At 39.7% G+C, this 25,828-nt stretch overlaps 1 protein-coding gene across 4 annotated transcripts in view; it reads right to left on the reverse strand.

The window, feature by feature from the left end:
• Positions 1–25,828, reverse strand: part of LOC143295203 (GTPase IMAP family member 4-like) — a 44,645-nt gene that overhangs the window by 1,916 nt on the left and 16,901 nt on the right. Inside the window, exons 1-6 of one of the 4 annotated variants that reach the window (XM_076606775.1) lie at positions 25,571–25,591; positions 15,281–15,447; positions 14,225–14,365; positions 7,162–7,267; positions 4,664–4,821; positions 4–3,380 (exon numbers count right to left, since the gene is read on the reverse strand). In XM_076606775.1, the coding sequence (XP_076462890.1) occupies positions 3,057–3,380; positions 4,664–4,821; positions 7,162–7,267; positions 14,225–14,365; positions 15,281–15,442 (891 nt within the window). In that variant the 5' untranslated portion in view covers positions 15,443–15,447; positions 25,571–25,591 and the 3' untranslated portion in view covers positions 4–3,056. Of the gene's footprint in view, positions 1–3; positions 3,381–4,663; positions 4,822–7,161; positions 7,268–14,224; positions 14,366–15,280; positions 15,448–25,352; positions 25,508–25,570; positions 25,592–25,828 lie in introns of those variants that run through there. The other 3 variants (XM_076606774.1, XM_076606776.1, XM_076606773.1) reach the window with 3 other exon arrangements.

Genomic DNA, 25,828 nt, shown 5'->3' on the forward strand with positions numbered 1-25,828 from the left:
AGACAACGTACAAAACTTTTTTAATGTGATTTTCAGCAAAATTGTGTGTGAAGGTACAGTGACTGTCAAGATATTAGTTTTCAAGCACTATGTGGCAACACAACCAACGATTACAAAAGTTAACACATTTGGATAACATTAAAAATTAAAAAAAACAACACCTAATCCTAACCAGTCAATGCAACTCGATAACACATTCAGTGGTAACATCTGTAAGCATTCGTCAACACTCAGATTTTTCTTCTGCACTACAAAGTGCTTTATATACATCTTTTAAGCCCCGTTTTTTTTAGGTTTGTTTGTTCTTTTTTTGTATACCTTTCACTGCTTTGCATGACTTTATTTTATTTTTCCTTTTCCTTTTTTTTTCGATTACCTCCAAAACACCTGTCCAACCTAGACTGAAAACAAACAAGCTATGTTCCTCCATAATGGGGCCTATACAGTACGAGTGCACTCCCTTGTAATGTAGATGACACCAGCGTTCAGTAAGGAAGAAATGTTGGTGATGTTCCCAACAGGTCGCTCACGAAGATTTCAGATAAATATCTTTATATCTCTCCCTCGTTGCTTTATCTCTTCTCTCTGTTCTAGGTGGAACATTTTTTCTCTGGCTGAAGAATTGATTCCCTGCTCTTGTTTTCCTCTGCTGATGTTTCAGTTGACAGTTTTGTAGTTAATACCCTACTTTGTTATTACTGTTAAATCCATTTCTTGAATTCATGCTATATATTACTTTGTATTGAACAACTTTATTTGACTTTGTTTTGATTATTTTACACTGCAATATCTGATAGATATATGTATAGCAACGACACATCACAACCATGGTTTACATTCTTCATATGGAAAAACAACAACAACAAATAAACAGCTTATGTTTTAGTTTAATCATGAGAGAGAGGGAGAGAGATATATTCTTTATAAACGATAATAACTGATAAGCAAGGTACAAGCTTTTGTACATCCAGTCTTCAACCTAAGATGGACGAAAAACGAAAAAAAGCAATGTGTACACAAAAGGAAAAAATAGGTCAAAACACAAAGAAAACGCACGTTTTGCACGTATTTAGTTTTTGCAATATGCGTACATAATCTATCCGCCATCTTTTTCGGCAGTGTGATATTACACATAACTTTTGGAAAACACTAGAATCATGTTTAAACAATAAATGTGAAAACGCACAAAATGTAAAATTTACTGAAGACTTCATTCTATTTGGAGCTTCAAAGAGTGTTGCCTCTGATGACATCCTTGATTTCATTGCTCTAATTGTCAGTCATGGCCTGGCTTCGCTGACGAAGATCTAGGAAGGGCGTTGTCCACGTCTGATGCAGGCACGCTCATGGCTGACAAGGCCAATGCGGGAAATGCGGGAAAAGCTCTAATTGTAACCAAAAAATATATATACAAAAGCAAACTAAAGAAACAAATTCCACAATTTGAAGTATTCTTAACACAACTTAGATTAAGATATAAAACAGAAAAAATATGTATCACATTTACTTATGCATAATGCTAAATTCTTAGCAAAATGGTTATATTACATGCCATTAATAGAATGTAATAATATTGATACATTACCACCCAATACAGAACCCTAACCAATCTTGTTTTGCAATTTGTAGTTTGAAAAATCAAACCAAATTGATCATAAAGGCAAGACATCTAAATTTGTTTTTTTTCTTCTTTCTTTACATCTTAAGAAATACAAGACTTGAATTGTGATACCTATGTAAAACACATTGAATTATGTGACAACAGTAATACACCTGCTTGCATACTAAATTGCTTATTTCCTTTTGTTTTCATAAAACCAAAATATATTTTTTAATGTACGAATATAGAGACAGATGTATGTGTGTGATATATATATATATATGTGTGTGTGTACATGTATATATATATATATATATATATATATATATATATATATATGTGTGTGTGTGTGTGTGTGTGTGTGTGTGTCTGTGTGTCTGTGTGTCTGTGTGTGCGCGTGTATATATATATATATATATATATATATATATATATATATATATGTGTGTGTGTGTGTGTGTGTGTGCATGTGTAAATATATATGTTTCTGGTACACATATATCCATAGCATTGGTCCATTTCATATGGAACACTATAGAGTAAAAAATGAAGATTCTTTTTTTTCCCTCTCTCTCTCTGACATTTCTCTTCCTCTCTTCTTCCCTTATTTATCTATCTTCATTTATTTTTTTAATATTTAAATATGTCCTTCATATTTATATACACACGAACCTCTAATATATAGAACTACTAAGGCCATATGGTTAGCGTTCTACAACGTTAATATATAAAATGTTGAATACATAGTTGATCTATTCATAATGCATATTTTCTTGATATGTAAATGGCTTGTAAACGCAAAAAATGAATAAAATTAAAAAAAGGTTTGAAAAAACAGAAAGAAAAAGAAAACGCACGTGTCACTGCAGTCCTCCCTACTTCACGATATTCCCCTTCTCTGATACTGTTGTGGTTATTTTTCATTGGAATAAGAGACATACAAAAACCTTTTTTCAAAACTGGTTTAAAAACGCTGCCAAAACTCACAGTCTACAAAGATTTTCCTTCTTGTTCAACATTGATCTTTCACCGGTATCACTAAAACACAGTTGCAACATTCACGCGTGGAAGGTTTCTGAAGATTTGTTTCAAAAATTACTTTTGGCACAATCAAAAACGCATAGTGTCCTTGACCTTGCAGCTGAAACAAACAAAGGTCACAGTGACCATGACTAATCAGTTTTTAATCGACACAGAAAAATAAAGTTTTGTTGGTGGAAGATAGTTTTTGTTGTTATTTTTCTGAAGGTTTCAATCAACTGCAATCTGTTTTGGGAGTAATTAGCCTTACAACTATAGCAAAGCGAGAGCTGTATCATCAATGGTTTATCCATTGCAATGGGAAACCAAACCTTTAGCGCAGATGATCGAGGCAGCAGTTGCCTCCTCTGCTGTTCTGATGGTCATAGTCGGACACGACAGACTATCATATCAATTACAGAAGGCAGGATTTCCTTTACATGACAACACATTTGGAACCTACCCCGGCACCTATGCAGGCACCTGCCCCGGCACCTGCCACAAAACCCGCGGGACCCGCGATGGAACCCACCACACCACCCACCGCGCCACCCACCACAGCACCAGCCTTGGTGAAGAAGGACCGGTCGACAGCATCGTTGATGATGTCTTCTCGAACGTGTACGTCGGCCTCTTCACGGGTCTGCTTGTGACTTTCCATGCGTTGTTCAATCTCCTCGTTCACATAGAGGGTGAGCTCTTGGAACATCTTACAGGTGAAGTAGCTTTCTCCTCTGGGCTCGTTTTTGGTCACCAGGTCCTGTGAAAGTCATAATCAATCCATGAGTTCATGTGCAGTGGAAACAAACCACCCCGCTAGAAAGTCTTGCAAAGTGTGCTCCTTTTTTCTGTCTGTCTGTTTATCTGGCTGGCTGGCTGGTTGGATGTATGTCTGCCCTGCTGTATGTCTGTCTTGCTGTCTGTCTGTCTTTCTGTTCCACCCCCACCCCCCTCCCCGGCTCTCCCTCCCCCGTCCCTCCACTCTGACCCATACTCTCTCCCCACCTGTGTTGTCACAAGATTTTTTTTAAATCTAAATACAAATTCACACATTACAGAAGCAAAGTTGGACCAGAATGTTGACAAGAACTTCAGACGCCAAAATGAAAATATTATGTACGGAAGATAAAAAGAATTCAGTCTGATGGTCTTAAGCACACACAAACACAGACACTCACACAGCACGCACACACACACACACACAGCCCCCTCCATTCCCCCCACCTCTCTCTCTCTCTCTCTCTCTCTCTCTCTCTCTCATAGTTTACCAATATGCGGAAACATATGATGCAACGAACAGTAGGTCTTGTGTGCAAACTGGCAGTAGGTATACCAAGAGTATTTTAAAAAAAATCCTTTAATACCACTTGCTATGTTGATAAGAAAATAAACAGGGGGAGAGAAATGTTTAACACCGCAACTCACACTAGAGAAATCAAATAAACCCAGACAGAAATAATCACTTGTTACACTCGATTAGTATACAAACAGCAATACACCTGGGCAACAATAGACCCAGACAAATGTATGCAGTCACTGAACATTCCTAGATCTCATGCCGCAAGATACACTGGGGCAATTGTCGAGCCAGATGATAGGGTTATTTTTTTTTTTATAATAAAGATAAAAGAAAAGAGAATAGGGGAGGGGGGAAGCCCCACAAAACAAATCATGTGTGCAATGGTCACCTTTCAATCACGCCGCAGAAAAAAAACAGATAAAAAGTATAATTATATATATATATATATATATATATATATATATATATATATATATATATATATATATATATATATAAAATAGGCGTGTCGTTCGCGTCCGACTATGGCCATCAGAACAGCAGAGGAGGCAACTGCTGTCACGACTACCTGGGTTTAAATTCGATGATAGTGGAGAGTGTCTTGCCCAAGTTACATCCCAACTCTCTCGGCCAAGAGGGTTTAAAGACAGTCGGTGTTGGGTATGATATTATAACACACACACACACACACACACACACACACACACACACACACACACACACACACACACACACACACACACCAGCATCATCTTGATCAGATCCCTTGTGTGGGAGTCTCTCATATCTTTGGGATCCTTGTTGTTGATCAGACAGTAACGCTGCCCTGCGTCTTCCAGTATTTTCTTCACGTTGTCAGGATATGTGGGCAGATCCCTTCGAAAAGAATCCATCCGTGCCTCTGTTGCCGCACACACACACACACACACACACACACACACACACACACACACACACACACACACACACACATTAAATTACGATGATCCAAAACCTTGAGGATAATCTTCGCGTAATACATCTGTTCTTCTTTGTCACAGAGAGAGAAAAAGAGAGAGAGAGAGAATTTGCATGACGTTTTATTGAATAAACAAGTAAATATACATGTTCATTTCAAGTCCTGATCCGCCTGAAACAAAATGAGGAGGAGGAATTTTGTTAATTGTCCCATCACATTGCAGATTTTGATTGTAGACATTGCATACATGTTCGCATTAATGTTGAATGGTTTCGTTTAAATGGTAGGAGAAGAGGTGGATGGGAGGTTGAGGGGGAGGAGGGGGGTGGAAAATTTAGCTCTATGAGCATTCACGTGTATTTGAGCACTTATGTCCGTACCTACATTCCCGCACGAACATACATATGCCTACACAGATATGTGGATACATAATTATGGATACACACACATAGATATGCACAGACACATACATAAACATACATGCATATACATATACACACATGTATACATACAGATACCTAAGCTCACGTATACTGTATACACGTGTACATACACTTACACACACATGTGTATATTCGCATTCAAACGTGTTTAGACATTTACAAACGCTACTTCGGCCTCTGGGCCATTTGGATCTGTCCATTGAATGATCTGAACTTTTTGACCGTCTTCTTCTTCTGTGTTCGTGGGCTGCAACTCCCACGTTCACTCGTATGTATACGAGTGGGCTTTTACGTGTATGACCGTTTTTACCCGCCATGTAGGCAGCCATACACCGCTTTCGGGGGCATGCATGCTGGGTGTGTTCTTGTTTCCATAACCCACCAAACGCTGACATGGATTACAGGATCTTTAACGTGCGTATTTGATCTGCTTGCGTATACACACGAAGTGGGTTCAGACACTAAGCAGGTCTGCACATATGTTGATCTGGGAGATCGGAAAAATCTCCACCCTTTACCCACCAGGCGCAGTCACCGAGATTCGAACCTCAGATTGAGTAAGTCCAACGTTTTAACTACTCGGCTATTGCGCCCGTCAACATTTTGCCTTAAACGCTTACTTCCACAACCGGAATAGAATATGTCCTTCACTTCCGGTTTCAGTTCTACACAACAGACAAAATACGATGCACATGGTGTGGGGAACTGACTGAAGAGATGTAAGCAAAAGCGGAGACGGTTGACAGATGCCCAGAGGATGTGGCTGTGGCGTAACACGTCTCGTTCCTGCCACCATCTCCACTTTGTCGCCGCAATGGCTGTTACTATTTTGCTTCTTCTTTTTTTTTTCTTTTTTTTTTTAATAGATTTTAAAGATCATTATCTGAGATGTCGGCTGGGCGTAATCTGGAGATGCCTGACAGATGAGTCGTACAAAAGTGGCTGTATGGTACCACAAGTTTATAAACGGTTTGTCTGAAGCCGTTTTCTTTTGGCAAACTGAAAGTGGCCCGGTTTTGAGGCAACGGACTGCTCGTATGTAACAGTGTCAATAATTAACTTTTATTGTCTGTGTGAGGCAGATCTGTTTTAACTGCTTGTGTTAAAGGGGTCAGCTCAATGTTTCCCCGAATTTCCTTTCAACCAGGTCTAAGTTCCCCCAGGTGTATGTTCCCACAGGTCTGTGATCCCCCAGGTCTTGGAACACAGCTGACCGCGATTGACCACGACCCAAAAGTGCTCAGACTGCGTTATTTTGTTACATCTGCCAGTTATTATGTCGTAGCAGGTGTTTGACCACTGCTTGACCATTACTGACCACTGTTGTACACTATCAGAGTTCAACTTGCATAACTTTGTGACAGGTGTGCATTATTGGGACGTCTTGGCGGGGTTTGACCATTAACTGACCATTATTGACTACTGCTGATCATTACCGACCATTTCTTGCCACTTCTGACCATTCATGACCACTTCATAAAAATCATCAGATTGCGTTGCTTTATCACGTTTGCACATTATCATGACGTCCGGATCACTACAGACCACTGCTGACCACTGCTGACTACTACCACTGCTGACCACTGACCAATGCTGACCAGTAGCCAAAAGTGTATATATGATTAAACATGCATAGGCCTGGGGGAACTTAGTCCTGAGGGAAAATAGACCCTAGGGAACAAAGACCTGGGGGAACTTAGACTACATATACCTTGGGTAACTTGGACCTGGGGTAACATACACCTGATTTGCGCGAACATGACTGGCCATTGGGCAGTTATTTATTACGTTATTGTCAAAGCGTAGTAACAGGAGCAATTAAGCTCATAAAAATATATACCGTATGTGTCTCCAAATTCATCTGCCCGGGTGAAGATGATGATGAGGAATCTGGTGAGGTGCTCTCCAAAGATTTTCTGCAGGTCCAGGTAGGCATTGTACTCCTCCTGCAACACAGTGCAGAACACGTACCTCTGTGCCACCAGGGACATCAAAGTCACAAGATTGTTTTGTTGTTAACAGGATTTAATGTCTGAAAAACGCAAAACTTCTCCTTGACTGATGTACCCTTTTCGACTTGAAATTGACGAAAATCAACATATATGTAATTAGAAAAAAACAAAACAAAAAAAACAAAAAAAACACACAACTAGCAATTAACTATATTATTTTGATCGGTTAACATGAGCACACGCATAAGCAGCACCAGGTTTACGCACGATATTTTTATTGTAATCAAAACCAACACTTTAGGAGAGAGAAAAACAACAACACCAGAACATTAGTCTCCAGTTTGTGTAACATGGTAAAGTTTACATACTTAGTCACCAAGTTAGACACTTGCCCCTCTAAAACCACAGTCACCGTGGACGTTTCTGGAATTACTATTGTTGACACGATGGTAACTATCGATTGTATTCACACTGCTTTTGACAACAGCAAGGTAGGGGGATAACTAGTTATCTGTAATTCAAATCAACATGTATGATACCATCTTAAAAAGGACAAATAACGTTAGCCTATACTTTTCAATTCATACGTATACATACACATTCCAGCTAACACACGCACGCCAACGCTACTCCCACGCACATTCCGAGATCACTGAAACGAAACAAAGGCGAGGAACAGGTTGGGAGAGAAGGGTGGGTGGGAATACAGTTAGATTGGAAGGGAGCTGGGTGGGGTGGGGACAGAGATTGAGACTGAGACTGAGATGATTTATTCACTCAAGGCCATAGCCCCATATGAATGAAGGGCGTTAATACAGTATACAGATGTCACCATACCATCAGTAAACATTCACCATTTTCACAATTAGTTAAAGAAATTATGATAATACCGTTTCTCTTAACTTAAAAGCTTTGTGTAAATACAATGCGAGATTACGTATGACACCATAATCAGATGATGCCATCAATAAACATAATTTAAACAAACATGGACGTACATAATATTTCTTTGGAATAAATCTTTCGCGAAATCCATGCAACACAGGACACATCAAAACAAAATGCACTTCATCTTCATTTGACAGCTTGCACAAAGGACACAACTTCTCTGTGTGACCAACAATCTTATAACGATATCTGTGCATATGAATTTCAGAAATACCAAATCTAAATCTTGTTAATAAAACTCGTAGATATCTTTCCATGTTAAACAAAAGATAATTCTTTACTAAATGTGTAGAAGTATGAGATCTGTAGAGAAAGAATCTATCACTTGACTGAATATGATTTTCCCGGTTTTGCCATCTACAGTCTATCAAACGTTGACGAAAAAGTTTCAGAAACATATTTTCATTACCTACTCCTTGATATTCCCAAACATATCTAAATCCCAGTTCACAGAGACAAATTCGTACATTTGACGCCCAGTTCTTTTTACCTCTAGAATCTAAATCATACAACATATTATAGGATTTACGTGGCAGTCTGTTTTCATTCATTTTTAGTAATTTAAACCAGTATCGAACACATCTAACTGCAGAATTTATATAGATTGGATGTCTGTTCGTCTCTCCATATACTAAATCGTTAGGTGCCTTCATTTCAACTCCTAAAAACTTTTTCAGTCCAAATAAATGAACGGACTCACATTGTATTGTAGCATTTTTATCTAGACCCCATAATTCTGAACCATATTGTACGATGGGCTGTATCTGAGTATCGAAAATCTTAATAAAAATATCCAAAGAATTATTGTTTAATAAAAAGAGTTTCTTCATAATATGTAACAGCACATTCTTTGCTCTGCTTGAAAGATCCCTGCATGCAGCTACAAAACTCAAACGAGTAGAAAATAGAATTCCAAGATATTTGTAAGCATTGACAACTGGCATATCAATACCACCATACACCCACCTTTCCCTTGCTGCCAAATAACCACCTTTCCTAAAAACAATAACATTACTTTTATCTAAATTAACATTTAATTGCAATTTAGTAGCTGAATTTTTTAAGTTATTCAATTGTGTCTGTAGACCAATAGCTGTCTCTGAAAGCAAAACAATATCATCAGCAAGTAATAATATAAATAGTTCTATAAAATCAGTTGTGAATCTCGCACCATGTCTTCCTCTGTCTATCAGTTCTAAAGTCAATTCATTTATGAATAATGAGAACAAAATAGGACTACAAACATCTCCTTGCTTTACTCCTCTAGTGCAATTGATATACTCAGTAAGTTTGTTACCACACCTAACTCTTGTTTTGACAACATTATACATACTCTTTACACATTTAAAAAGCTTTCCTGTTATGCCATGTTTTGCCAGAACTGGCCATAATAAATTTCTATTGATAGAATCAAAAGCTTTCTCAAAATCAAAAATGCTACGTAAAGTTTACGATTAAGAGAAAACTGTTTCTGAACAAATGCCAAAAGAGTAAACATATGATCAATTGTGGAATATCCTCGTTTAAAACCAGCTTGGTGTTCACCTGTTATATTGTTATATTCTACATACTCCTGAATCCTATAATTAATAATTGCACTGAATACTTTACTGCTGATATCAGATAATGAAATGCCTCTATAGTTATTAGTGTTATTTATGTCACCTTTCTTGTAGAGTGGTAAAGTGATTGACTCACACCAATTTTCAGGAAAAAATACCCTTATCGAATAAAACGTTAAAGAAAGTTGTCAAAAAAAGTATAAACTGATCACATGGTGATTTCAAAAATTCTCCAATTATCCCATCAGGACCTGCAGCTTTTCGATTCTTTAGTTTTTTAAGTGCAATTAAAATTTCTTCTTTAGATATTGGACGATTCATTAACTCGTTTTCCACTTCAGGTAAGCTATGATCACTGATAATACAATCAAAATCTTTATCTAACAAGGCTTTAAAATGTTTAAACCAACAATCTGCAGATATGTCATTCCTAGGCTGCCTCTTTTTGGACGAAATTTGTTTCATACATTCCCAGAATTCTTTTTGATCTTTAACAGATGCTATCAAATTGTCTAGTAAGCTTTTGTTATGCTGTTTTCTCTTATTCTCACATAGATTTTTATATTCTTTTCTAGCTCTTACATACACAGTATTATCATCCTTATCTGAAGTTCTACGAAACCTTTTAAGTAACCTGCGAACTTTTCTCCTTTGACATTTACATTCCTCATCGAACCATCCCTCTTGCTGTTTATTATGTCCCACACTAAAAGTTTTCTTCATACAAGTTGCACATTCTCGAATACATTCATTGAACAATTTTAAAGCGTCATTTATATTCACATCAATGAGATCAAAAGCCATTTTCAGTTTATCATTAATTTCTTTCTCTGTTAATTTACTATGGAATTCCTGCCTAAACTATTCGTTCCACTCAAATTTTTCTATCACCTGTATGGTATCACAATCATTACTTTTAACTAGGTTATTATTTGAAAAAGAAATACGACACTCAAGAGGAAAATGATCAGATTCAGTTCGATCAGCAACACATAATTCACATACATCATAAACAAGTTCATAAAAGTCATTTGACAAAAGAAAATAATCATTGACACTGCTTCCATTTTCGCCTGTATATGTATAGTGACCTTCCTGGTCACCGTTACACATTCCATTTAATATTGTCAAACCTAAGGCAGTGCACATGTTTAACATTGACTTACCATATACATTTATGTGTGTATCCTGAGAATTACGATTACAATTCATTGAGCAACTTTTATGATAAGATCCAATACTGTCATTCGATGTTTGTGAAGAAGAGATATTAGAAGTTCTGCTGTTAAGATCGCCACACAAAATTATATAAACATCACAGAGTTCTAACAGCAGATTAGTCAGACAATCTTCAAGTACAGATATACCATGATCATAATCAAAATAAGCATAAAAAGGAGAACCTTCTGGTGGTACATAAGTACATACAAAGAGAAGATCTTTCGAAAATCCAAACAACTGTTTATCAATAATAAATGCACATATATTTTCATATTCTATTTGTAGTTTTCTTATGAAGGGACAAAACTCATTCCTAAACAAACACACAATACCACCCGGTTTCCTCCCTTGTCTGGTAAATTTAATAGCTGGTTTATAATACATTGAAAAACCAGGAAATAAATCTGTTTTACAATTTTCTTCAAACGTTTCAACAATGCATACGAAGTCAAAAGACGACACATATGTAGAAAAATAATTAAACATGAGCTTAGAACGCAAACCATTAACGTTCCAAGAAAGAAAGGAAAAAGATCTTGAACAATTTACAGCCAAAGGATTCGAGGGTTCGGGACACGAAAAAGAGTTACTATTTACAGAATGTTTCGTGTTTCGATTTCCTTCCGGGCTGGAATGCACCCTGTCCTTTTCCCCCCTTGGGCTAGCATCCAAAGCACGAGAAACTTCAAGTGAGTTCTCGTTTTCTAACTGCGCCTTTCCACCCGAGCGTAAACTTTTGTTCCCTGAATTCCCACGTGCTTCATTTGAAATACCCGGGGAATCGCGTGAATGAATCGAGGAAAATTTATGTGTCAATATTTCTTTTGAAACCGTGTCAGAATTGTCCGTCTCTAAATCATAAAAATCACGAAGCCGGCCTTCTTCCTATTTCGTTTCTTTCAAACAGTCTTGTGAGTCCAGGAAGTATTTTTTTCCATCAATGTAAAGATGGTCATAGATCATACGGACTTGTTTTCCTTCACTCCTAGCTTTCTTTAAGTGTGGACTTAACTTCCGTCTTATCTCTCGAACCCTTTCTGTAAAATCTTCCCCAATAAACACGTTTGTGCCCTTCAACTTCTGCTTAGCTTTAAGAATTTTGATTTTCTGCTTATAGAACGAACAGCAAGCGATTATTGGGGAGTCTGCCTTCGCATTCAATCGGTGAACTCGTTCAAACTCAAAACTATCTGAAAGTTCCAGTGTGTCAGTGATCAAGTCCTGAACCCGTTCTTCACATCGTTCACTTGTTTCTCCTTCTCTTTTATCCATTCCGTAAAAAATTTGATTGTTCCTTCTAGACCTGCTTTCCAGATCATCACATTTATTCTCTAGATTCTTTACCTTAGTCGTTAAATCATTGTTATTTTGTTCGAGAACGTCATCCTTCTGGCGTAAATCCCTCACCTCATCCTTGAGCCCACAAACAAGTTCTTGCAAAGCACCATGCTCCTGCCGCAGCTGATGCACTTCGTCTTTCACGTCGTCCACCTTGCTGTTCATGGAATCGTTCATCTCCTCACATCCTGTATACATGACATGACGTCAGCAAGGGACGGTTCCTTGGAGGAACGGGTGAGAGGAGGAGAGCCGGGTCTGCCGCATGCTGGAGGATCCTGAGGCGCCTTGGTCAGGGTTGGGGCCGGGGTTTGCTTCAATGTCTCCACATCGTAGTAACATTTCTCCAGATCCGCGGCGTTGATATAAATTGTCCCCCCAAAACATGAACACAAGGACCAGACCAAGCAAGACACCGGTCGCACGGGAACGAGCTGACAGCATGGCCACCCAACTTTTTTTCTTCAGCACTGCCCTCTTCAACATAAAGTTGATGAAAACTGGGTGAAAGGCACCACAAACCGAGCGGAACTGTAGCTGGGCCCACGGCATAGTCTTAAACGAAGTAGGTGGCAAGTTTTCAGTACCGTACACTATCTCGGTGGGGACAGAGAGAAAGAGAGAGAGAGAGACAGACAGACAGACACAGACAAGAGAGAGAGAGCAACACCTATCCGAGCAATGAACGAAAACCAGAACCCAGACAGCAGCGAAAATAAAATTTCGAATTTGTTGTCTTTTATCATAAGAACAGTCAGACCAACAGTTGTGGGTGGAGCAATCATCTCTTTAAGACGAAAGAAGAAAAAAGAACGAAATATGAAACAAATAGACAAACAAACAAAAATCAAGAAGAAGAAAAACCGAGACAGCATAAACACAAAAGCAAAAGCAAAAATATTTTCTTACACGTGAAAAAGCGTTCCATGGACTTCATGCAACTGAGGTCCATAAAAAATGCTGTTATTCAACTTGGTATTTGGCTCGCTCCTGTTCACAAAAAATATTCTTTCAGAAGGAATAAACCACCACACTTTTGGTTTGCCAGAATTTGTAATAAGAAAGAAAAAAAAGCCTTCGCCTGACGTGAAAAAATAGTGGGCATTGAATGCGAAGTTGTCCCCTGTGAACACTGTGAGCTAAAACCTGAGACGAACGAATAAATCCTGACAGGTTTCCTTCCAGCTGCAAGCCAAAGGCCTCAGGTGGGAGTGGCCGGATCTGGAATAGGCGGCCACTGGGAGCACGGGAAACTATATTTGTGGCAAGGGACACTAAAGATGTCATGTAATCTCAAGAGTTTGCAGTTTTCCAAGCATGTACAAGTTTTATCTTCCTTCCTGTCGTGGAGAGGAGAAGAAGTGTTTCAGCACTGAGCTAGCGCACGTCAACAGACATCATTCTACCTTCACCGTGCTGCTTCACATCTGCTGTAAAACACTTTCATTAATTTCATGACTCATTCCTCACTAGTCCTCCAAGGGTCGACCAGTGTCTGGAGTTTGGTGCGAGAATCTAGGAGGGAGATGTATCTGGGCATAGCACTATCTTTTTATGCTTAACAATTTTGGCCCAAGTTTTATATTGCATAGCACATCGCGTGGGAACGTGCGTGTGCTCGTATATATATGAGAGATCACTTCATAAAAATCATCAGATTGCGTTGTTTTATCACGTTTGCGCATTATCATGACGTCCGGATCACTACAGACCACTGCTGACTACTACCACTGCTGACCACTGACCAGTGCTGACCAGTAGCCAAAAGTGTATATATGACTAAACATGCATAGTTATATATATATAATTGTGTGTGTGTGTGTGTGGTGTGTGTGTGTGTGTGTGTGTGTGTGTGTGTGTGTGTGTGTGTGTGAAGGCTTACCTTAGTAAATTTCACATCACACCGTAAAACCAGGAGCATGACATGAGGTCCAGGAGTCGACACCGATACACTCTTGGTGATTTCTTTCATGACCACATCAGGAGGTCGATCTGTATCACAGAGTCCTGGTGTGTCCGTCACCTGTTCCAGAAAACACGGACGGGTATTCAGTTCCCTGTAATCACTTTGTATCTTCACAGGTGATTTTGGTTGCAGAGAAGTGGTTTGGAAGGCATTGCCGGTATGTCAGATGGTAGTGTTGGTGTGTCAGTTGGTATTGTTGGTGTAATTGTTTGTGCGTCAGGTGTAGTTGTTGGTGTGATTGTTGGTGTGCAGTTTGAAGTAAAAGAGCATGCGCAGAAGGGTATCCCTGGAATTTCCAATTATAGACCATTGTTAAGCTGCCTGAGCGCACCACGCGTATCTTGAATACAAAGATAACTAAACCTTCACGTTAAACTGTACTGGCGGGTCTCTACCATGTCAAAGGTAACTTGCCTGATGGCAAAATGAATTTTGTCTAGAATACGGGCCCTGGGGCCGGTCAAAAGACCACTGTGTCTGCAGGTACAGATGTACCTGTGGGTAATCTGCCTGAGACAAGGCAAGCTGTCCGCAGGTAAGCAGTATCCGGTATTCAGGAACACAAGAGCCTACCCGCAGGTCTACAAACCTGAAGGTAATTTACCCTAACTACCTGCCAAGGGTGTCTGCCCACGAAGCAGAGGTAAATATGGCGGATCCTTTCGTGCATTGTTTTTGTTGAGGGAAAACATGCGTGCTTTGTGGACAGCACGTGTTTTGCGAACTGTCTCGACAATGCTCTGAACTGTGATGCAGCGAGAAGTAAAACAGAGAGCATGCGCAGAATCACCAGGATTTTTTTTTAATTATAGGTGATGGGCTAGCAGCCTCAGCGCACCACACATGTCTGGAATAGGAAGGGAACTTGACCTTCACGTTAAACTGTACCCGCAGGTCCCTACATTGTCAAAGGTAACTTGCCTGAAGGCAAAATGAATTATGTCTTGAATACGGCCCCTGCAGGTGACTCACCTCTAAGTCGATTCCATGACAGGTACCATAGGACCAGCCACACTTCTGGGTGGTGGACGCCATACTAAACTTGGCTAGAAAAGCAGGCTTGCCCAGCAGCGTGTTGCCCAAAGAGCTCTTCCCTCCTCCGGTCTTGCCAATCAGCGCCACTCGCATCTTCATGATCTCTGAAAACACCGTGGTGCAGAGACTGAGCATGGTCAACAGGAATCAGGGCTGCCAGGGATGTGACATTGTGTGTGTGCACGTGCACATGTGTGTGTGTGTGTGTGTGTGTGTGTGTGTGTGTGTGTGTGTGTGGAGAGTGAGCTCTGTGCGTGTGCATGTGTACATGTGTGTGTGATTGTGCATGAGTGCGTGTATGCGTGCGCGCGCGCGTGTTTGTATATACATCATCATCAATATACACAAATGGCTCAGTCACCAAAGATCAGTCCAGTTCCATCCCAAAGCAGAAACGGAAAAACAATTAGGGAAGAGAATGCCGTGGACAGACAATGGAAGTTGAAGCTGTGACACATGCTCCCCAATGGCTGCCATCCATCCATACGTCTGGAAACCAACATGCCATGATTCTGACTGACTTCATGAACCTTCTACTGAATGTACACCTTAGTGGTGTCCCTCAGCCTGGTGTCGCTCCGAGGCAGACAACATGCAGTTAATGACTGTTTAACCCAATAGCCATTTATCCCCTTGTGCTATATGGAAGCCATTGGACTGGGTGATCTTAATAGGTTGTCTCCTCTTACAGGAAGGCTTAAACAATCGCACAAATACACTATCAAATACAATAGATAATCAACACTCTATCTTTTTGCGACCTATCCGACGTAAATCGGTTCAGGAATCATTTAGAAATCTATCACTGAACACCTTGTAAGTAACACAGTTTCCATCAGATTTAGCCTGATTTGAGCCAATCTGTTTGGCAGCACACGCAATTGTCTTTGCAGTCTGCTCAACTTGCATAAAGAGATGGAGTGGGTGATCAGTGGTCACTTTCTACCTGGTCAGTCTCTGACTAGAGAGCCTGCTCTCTCTCTCTCTCTCTCTCTTGCCGTTCGCAATCAGTGTGTGTGTGTGCATTCTCCCAGAGGCTGACATCTCGCTATCTATCACTGCAAGTACCAGTGTGTAAAATGTTTGATTTATAAATTGTATTTTTTGACACAGTACTTGTGTTCATATGAGTATGTTGATATTGCTTTGTTCAGTTAATTCTTTGTTCAGTTATTGCTTTGACATGTAGTCACAGCTCAGCAATGATTGATGTTGAAAATCGCCATGTGGTCATATGCTCGTAGCAGTAATCCATTTAATTCTTCTTAACGTCACAGTCAATGACGTCTCTGGACACTGATAAATTGTTGGAGAATGCTCTAGTGAATGCATATGACGCGTTCTTTCTCATTTACTGTCACTGATGAAGGTTAAGTTCCCACTTCCGTGGAGGAGATTTAAATGTTGAACACAAGCTTAGCTATGTTGATATTTGGCTTTGGTGCAACGGATAACATGTGTAGGTTCTTTCACCGCTTAATGGTTAAGCCATAGCAGTTCTTCTAATCTTTGAATTGAGTGCTATTTATCGTCTCAAGTTGCCAGTATTATATCAAAGCCACTGATTCTATCTTGTTTATTATTCATGTATCATTTTACATGCTGATATCAGTTGTACTGCTACAGTGTTTCCAGTTACAGTGTGCTCAGTACTCTAAGATGTGTGTAGTATTCTGTTGTGGTGATTACAAGATAGTGTTGTAATGATATCAGCTATTGGTTAAAACCATCTGATATGCATCACAGTCTGTTAGCTAATTGTAATTTAGTGATCATGCTTTCTCTCCTGTCTGGCTTACTCCAGTATAGTGCTACATGATAACTGATTCATTTGAGTCACTTTGACACAGTGTAAGTGTGACCAAGTGCGCTATGCTTGCTCCAAAACTGCTCACACACAGGCTACAGCAGACGACGTTTTCCCTCCTAACCCCTGCACAGAATATGTGACGTCACTCCGCTTACATCATTTTGTCCTCGCCAGACCATCACAATCCCCAAGAAGGGCAATCTACAACAGTGCAAAAACTACCGCACTATCAGCCTAATCAGCCACCCCAGCAAGGTCATGCTAAAGGTCCTTCTCAACCGACTGAAGCCACAAGCAGAAATGATCATCGCCGAAGAGCAGGCTGGCTTCAGAGCAGGGAGAAGCACAACAGAACAAATCTTCAACCTGCGCTTGCTGTGTGAGAAATATCTCCAGCACCAAAGAGACCTCTACCACGTCTTCATTGACTTCAAGAAGGCGTTCGACAGGGTATGGCACGCTGCCTTATGGGCCACCATGCACAAATTCAACATCAGTGAAGACATCATCCAAGCCATACAGAACCTATACGAAAGAGCAACCAGTGCAGTCCTCTTCAATGGTAGCACGGGTAACTGGTTTAGAACCACGGTCGGAGTCAGACAGGGCTGTCTACTCTCTCCCACTCTCTTCAACCTCTTTCTTGAAAGGATCATGACTGACGCCCTGGAAGATCATGTGGGAACTGTCAGCATTGGAGGCAGACTCATCACCAACCTGTGCTTTGCCGATGACATTGATGGCCTGGCAGGAGAAGAGAAAGAACTCGAAGAACTCGTGCACAAACTTGACAAGACATCATCAGCCTACGGCATGGAGATCAGTGCCGAGAAGACCAAGGTTATGACCAACAACAGCCAAGGCGTAACGTCCAATTTGCACGTAAACGGTGAAAAACTGGAAGAAGTCTCCTCCTTCAAATACTTGGGTGCCATTGTGTCAGACGAGGTTTCGAAACCAGAGGTCCTGTCCAGAATCGCACAGACTACTGCCGCACTGAGTCGATTGAAGACTATATGGAAGGACAAAAAGATCTCCCTCTCGTCCAAAATCAGACTAATGCGCTCCCTCATCTTCTCAATATTTCTATACGCTTGCGAATCCTGGACCCTCACTGCAGAACTCCAGAGAAGAATCCAGGCCCTGGAAATGAGATGCTTCTGCAAGATCCTGAACATTACATACAAAGACCACATCACAAATGAGGAAGTGAAAAGAAGAGTCCAAAACGCCATTGGCCCATTCAAAGACCTGCTAACCACAGTGAAGGAACGCAAGCTCCGCTGGTATGGACACGTCACACGATCAGACGGCCTAGCCAAGACCATCCTGCAGGGTACCGTACAAGGAAGGAGGAAGAGAGGCAGACAGAGAAAGCGGTGGGAGGACAACATCAAAGAGTGGACGGGCCTGCCATTTGCCACAACTCAAAGGGCCGCTGAGGACCGAGGCAGGTGGCGCGAGCTGACCAGGCAGTCATCCATGGTGCCCCAACGACCCACCCACGGGTCAAGGGATAGATGAGATGAGATGAGACCACCTGCTGACGGCTCGACCAGTGTCGCGTCGCGGTACGTCATTGGCTGAGAAGAAACTTGTGTTTCTGTTCCACCGTAATTAATTAATAAATAACTCTTTTGTCAGATCAGTAAACTACAAGTATTATATACTGGCAGAATTGTCGTAATTCCATTTTTAAATCTATTCCATTTATGTTCGCCTACAATAAACTGATTTAACGCAGTTTGTAATTTTCAGCGACGAGCTCGTTAAAACTGACCCTGTTCAGGTGATTTAAATTAAGATTATAAATTCATCTTAAATAATCAACACTTCATTTTACACTCATTATAAAGTAGGCGTTGAGCTCTTTCTTTTGCAACTTATCTGATGCAAATCGGTTCAGGAATCATTTAGAAATCTGTCACTGAACACCTTGTAACAAGCACAGTTCTCATCAGATTCCTTCAGATTAGTGACGATCTGTTTTGCAGCCCACGTGATTGTCTTTGTAGTTCGCCTATTCTGTATAAATTGGCCGAGTGGGTAATGAGTGGTCACTTTCACACCCGAGCCAGCTGCGGTCAGCACCTGCTCTCTTTCTCTCTTGCCGTGTAGTGGTCAGTGTTGTTCCCACAACAGCGACATCTCGCTACGTATTGCTGTAAGTACTATTGTGTAGAATGTGTTGACTTGTAAAATGTATTCTTCGACACAGTACTTGTGTTCATATAAGTATGTTCAGTTAATGCTTTGTTCAGTTAATTCTTTGTTTAGTTATGGCTTTGACATGTTTGGCACAGTTCGGCTATGATTGATCTAGAAAATCGCCATGTCGTCATATGCTCGTAGAAGTATTCCATTTGATTCTTTTTAACGTCAGTCAATGACGTCTCGGGACACAAGATAGTTTGTTCCAGAATGTTCTAGGGGATGACTCATTCTCTCTCATCTGCTGTCACTGAAGGTTAGGTTACTTATCCCCGCTTCAGCGGAGACGATTTAAATGTTGAGCACAAGCTTAGCTATGTTCACATTTGGCTTTGATGCAACGGATAACTTGTGTAAGTTCATTCACCACTTAATGGTTAAACCATGATGGTGCTTCACGTACTCTCTGGTCTATCAGGTTGCCAGTATTATATCTAAGCCACTGATTCTCCATCTTGTTTACTATTCAGGTATTATCTTACATGCTGATCTCGGTTGTACTGCTATAGTGTGCTCAGTACTCTAAGATGTGTGTAGTATTCTGCTGTTGTGATTACAAGATAGTGTTTGATTAATATCAGTTATTGGTTAAAACCACCTGATATGTATCAATCTGTTAATTGTAATTTAGTTGTCATGCTCTCTCCTATACAGCTTATTCCAGTATAGTGCAACATGATAAACTGATTCATTTGAGTCACTTTGACACAGTATAAGCTTTAACTAACCTATACTGTCAGTGTACTTCTAGTAAATCAGCTTAGCCACAACCACTGTAACTGCGCTGTTTAAATGTATTAGGAAAGTCTTTGGCTGTCAGTGTTTGGTTTTCACATGTATGCATTATTTTTATGCTGTGGCTTAGTCCAGACCAAGTAATAGTCTTTCCAGCTCAGTTATCATGCTTTCTCCTATACGGCATACTCCGGTATAGTGCCACTTGATGATTGATTCATTTGAGTCGCTTTAAATTTAATACAGCTGGAATAGTTTTTCATGAATTAGGTTGTTTGGGTACTTTACTAATTAAGCATAACCCTAGCCCTTTAGTTGCATGGTCTTGGGGACCGGGGGAGGAATAACAGGCATGTTACTTTTATGAGTTTACTGTGTATGTGTACTTGATAGTGAGTATATTTTATAAATTATATGTTAAATATTTTATGTACTAAGTTTGAGATTTGATTTCCCATTTGGAGTTGGTAGGATGAGTTTGTTGTATGAGTATTATAAGGGTACCAGGTAAGATATTAGTGTATTATATGTTAAGATTATATTTTGACATAGTGTAAGTTACATATATTTTTATATTTAGTAGAGTATTTGTAGTATGTTATATGGTTTTAGCTAGGTTATGATTTTTAGTTGCCCTAGTTGTTGGTATTGTAATTTGAGAATTTAATGCTTAGATTTTAGATAAGTAGTTGGGTTGTTTTGAGCAAATACCAAACCCAGAGGTAGGCACAGCACTTTGTATGCTCCATGCTACCCACATCCATGAATGACTGACTTCCCACTTATGGTGCTTCCGGTGTTCATGTATTGTAGAATATGGTTTTTGTGTTTCGGTTTGGTTTTGGTTCCCTCCTTTATACTTTGTTGATGCGGGTACTCTACCAGTCTTGTTCTTTGCCTCATGTATGCTCATTGTTATACATGCAACATTGACATTGTATTTATGGCTTTTATTTGTTTGTGTCTTGCAGGCACTGTTTTCCTGTAATAACTGTAGTAAATAAACAATTGAAAGGGCGTCCGCTTTCATATGCTCCTGCCTGCACGGGAACCTGCTATCTTCTACTATTCCTCATTCCACTCCAACCATACCCTTATCCCCTGTCCTACTTATCCCTATCTCCACTCCACTCCAACCCTACCTTTACCCTGAGTCCATCACATAAGCTTTACTTAATCTATACTATCAGTGTACTTTCACTAAATCAGCTTAGCTGTAACCACGTTATCTACACTATTCAAATGTATTAGAAATGTCATTTGATGTCATTTGTTTGGCCTTCACACATATTCATTATCTTATTGTATGTTGTTGCTAATAACAAACTGAGTGATAGTCTTTCCATGTAATATGTATACATGTGCTTTTCTATTCACTTGTGCCAACATGTTGTGTTTAATGGCATGTGTTTGATTGTGTCCTTATCAGTGCACTGTTTTCCTCTTCTTCTTTTTCTTCTTCATTTGATGTCATTTGTTTGGCCTTCACACATATTCATTATCTTAGCCTCCATATGGAAGGCTATACACCAACTCACGAAACCAAACAATTCAAATGCGGAATGTCTCATTCCTGTTGATACACTGAACAATCACTTTGCTGACATTGGAAACAAATTAATCGCAAATGACAGTGCACACACTTCTTTTGATTTCAGCATTTTAGAAAACTTCTGTCATAATAAAGATATAAAAACAAAGTTTTCTGTTCCATTAATGTCTATTCATGAAGTCTTATCTTATTTAGTATCGCTAAAAAATAAAAACTCGTGTGGCTTCGATGGCATTAGTCCAAAAATATTAAAACTATCTGCACCTTATATTGCCGATTCTCTTACTTATCTCTTCAATCTTTGTCTATCCAAAAATCATTTTCCAAAAGAGTTTAAATATGCAAAAGTTATTCCCCTGCATAAAAAAGGTGATGCTAATGATGTCAATAATTACAGACCAATCTCATTGTTGTCTTCTGTCTCAAAAGTTCTAGAACGTCATGTACACCTTTGTCTTACATTCGTTATTGAAAAATATCAGCTTCTACATACCAATCAATCAGGATTTAGACAGCACCATTCTTGTGAAACCGCTTTATGTAGAATAACTGATGCATGGCTGCGTGATATTAATAAAAGCAAGGTGGTTGGAGTGATATTCCTTGATTTTACAAAAGCGTTTGACTTAATCAATCACGAAATATTGCTTCAAAAATTGAAATGTTATGGTATTGACGATAACTGCTTATTGTTTCTCAGATCTTACCTAGAAAACCGTATTCAGGCTGTCTATTCACGTGGCTTTATTTCTTCCAAAAGGCATGTTCCAAGAGGAGTACCGCAGGGGTCAATTCTAGGCCCTCTCTTATTTTCCTTGTATATCAACGATCTACCTTTATCAATTCAACATGCAATCTGTGATTTATTTGCTGATGATACATCAATACAATATGCTAGTCACAATGTTGACGAAATTAGTTATCACCTGAATGCCAACATGAAATCTGTCGAAAACTGGTGTGATGCTAATGATATGGTCGTGCACCCTGAAAAGACAGAATGCATGTTAATTTGTCCTCGTCAGAAAAGACAGAACATAAAAGAAGCACAACTTAACATAAAATATAAAGACAATACTATCAAACAAGTTACTAAGCATATGCTATTAGGCATTACTATTGATCAAAATCTTTCGTGGCAGGAACATATTCATTGCCTCATAAAACAAGTATCATCTAGTGTATTCCAATTATCACAGATCAAACACTTTCTTGATAATCATTCTAGACGTGTGTTTTACTTTGCCTATATCCAGTCTCGCCTCAGCTATTGCTCGATTATTTGGGGTAAATGTCCTCCTTCTACATTAAAGCCACTTTGCTCTTTACAAAAACGTGCCATTAAGATGATTAACCATGTAAATACCACAGGTGGATCTGTGCACAATATGTACAAAGAACTTCAAATATTACCTGTTCATCTACTTATTAGATATAACACATTGATTCTTATGCATAAAATTGTTCATAACGCATGCCCACAATATTTAAAATCGTTATTTTGTTTCCAGTTCCAACGTAATTCAGATAGAGCTATTGTCCCAAAGCCTAAAATTGATTTATTTAAGATGAGTCTCTCATTTAATGGAAGCATCGAATGGAACATGCTTCCAAAGACATGTCGTCAAATTCCAGCCATATCTCTCTTTAAAACTAAGATAAGAATATTTCTATTCGATACATTTGATTAACCTACTCGCGGTCTTTTGCAAATGCTTGCTTGTACTCAGTCCACTAGCTGCCATGCCATGATGAATGAAAAATTGAATGTATGTGTATGTGTGAACAGTAAGTGCGTGTGTGTGTTTGTGTGTGTTTGAGTGTGTGGGCGTGAATGTGTACGTATGTCTTTGTTGCTTGTTTTATAATTTTGTGTGTGTGTGTGTGTGTGTGTGTGTGTGTGTGTAAGTACCTATGTAATGTAATGTACCAATTGTTCCAGTTTTTCATCGCTTTGTTACCTTTAATAGACTATTCAAGTTCCTATTCTTATTCGTCGTTCTTATTATTTTATTTTATTTCAGTTTATTTCTTTATTTTTATGTTTTGTGTCGTTCGTTCTTTATTTTTTATGTCGTTAAATGGGCAGAATTGTAAAAAGGCCTTTACTGTGCCTAATTCTTTACCCATTAAAGATTCAATCAATCAATCAATCTTCTTCTCATAACTATTGTAAATAAAACAATAGAAAAAAACCTTTTGTGACTGGCCTCTATATGTTCCTGGCCTGTGCGCGGGGATTCTTGTCTATCCTTTCAATCATCAAATCATTTAGTTAGTTCTTTTGTACCGTACCCTTATATACCACTCGGGTACACGGCTACAAGTGTGTCAGTGGAGTAATTCGGGGCAAGAGGCCCCCCTTAAGCAAGAAATCCGATTTCTCTTCTCGTTGAAGCCACAGTTTCAGTTTCAGTAGCTCAAGGAGGCGTCAATGCGTTCGGACAAATCCATATACGCTACACCACATCTGCCAAGCAGATGCCTGACCAGAAGCGTAACCCAACGCGCTTAGTCAGGCCTTGAGAAGCCACAACACTTTGCCTCTTGAAGCCACAACACTTTGTAACCAAATGTAAACGATTGAGGCCCAACCAAGCTACAACATATTCCTAGCAATCGAAGATTGAAACAAGCAATTACACGTAAGAGGATTTTTTTTTTTAATTTGGACTTCTTGCCCCATACGTGGGGCAAAACGCCTTCTAGCTAGGGGCAAAGCGCCTATTGTGGCCGTTTTGCCCCCATATTTGGGGCGTTCTGTCCCATGGTCTAATTACAAACTTCATACTCAAAGGGATACAAATTGCGTTGCATTTAGACTGTAGTTAGCCTACTTCAGTAAAGGCAATGTTTATTGGTTTATTCGTTACTCTCTCTTCATCTATTTCCCTCCCTCTTCTCTCCCTCTCCCCCCTCTCTCTCACTCCTTCTCTCCCCCCTTTCCATCTCTCTGTCTCTCTCACACAGCCTCAGTCTTTCTTTCAGCTTATCACTCTACATCCAGTAATCACATAAGCACGCTCTCTCTTAAGAGTCTAGAAAATTCTATTGTAATCACGCCAAAACCACATTCTGCAATGAAAATGGTTAACAAAACTGGTTGCAAACTCCAACTCCCTCTCTGTACAGCGGTACTCACGAGTCTGCCGACACTGACCCCAAGCAGGTACGCCAAGGGGGATCACTGAGGGCACCATGACACTGAAAGTGAACGAGAATGCTGCCTTGGAGGTCCATTTCAGGTTTGGGACAACATGATAAGGCTGCTCTCTACGCTTCATTTAAAAAAAATCTTTTTATTACATAACCCAGCACCAACCAGCTGAGACTGGAGATACTGACAGCTGCCGAATAAAAGACTTACCTGTGAAGTGGATGATACTAGACTGTGTGACCCCAGTCTTCCCATTTGACCCGGTCCCCTTTCAGCTTGAGGCAGGATTGAGCTGGCTGTGGGCCAAAGAAAACCCACCTCTACCCCATTGAGAATCGAAAATGCGACCTCCTTGTCATCAGCCGGCTATGCCAACCAATTCACTATGGCGGCTGGAAAGAGAGCATTTACTTTGTATGATCCATGACCAAAAATAAATAAATAGATAAAAAATTAATTAAAATAATATTAACGCAAATCAGTGACATGGTGCCTCTTGTTGTAACTTACATACTGTTTCTGTTCATTCTGTCTGGTGTCTTACCTTTGGACATACGAGTAGCCATTGCAAGATCAAGGCAGTCACTTCACTGCGTTCAATCAGCACTGACATTACAAAACATGCCTCGCCCCCACCGAGCCGCATTCAATTACATGTTACATCCGGGTTTTCGACAAACGTCTTTTTCAGTCACTGGCTGTATGACTAGACCTTCCTATCAGCTTTCAGTTTCGAGGAGAAGAAAAAGCGTGCAGACTTACCCAGATATCAGCATTTACGAGAAACGTCTTTTCAAACACCATGTATTTACGAAAAAAAAAACAACCAAACAAACCCAAAACAAACCATTCACTAGAATGAATCACACACTTTCACATCCCAACAACTCCACCACCTTCACCACCATCACCGCTTTCATTACCACCGTTGCTTTTGTTGTTGTTGTTGTTGTTGCTGTTGTTTGTTTTTTTGTTTTGTTATCTTTATGTATTCTTTTGAACGATCAACTGTCGACAGGT

The sequence above is a fragment of the Babylonia areolata genome, chromosome 20, assembly GCF_041734735.1.
Source record: "Babylonia areolata isolate BAREFJ2019XMU chromosome 20, ASM4173473v1, whole genome shotgun sequence".
Classification (NCBI taxonomy): Eukaryota; Metazoa; Mollusca; class Gastropoda; order Neogastropoda; family Buccinidae; genus Babylonia; species Babylonia areolata.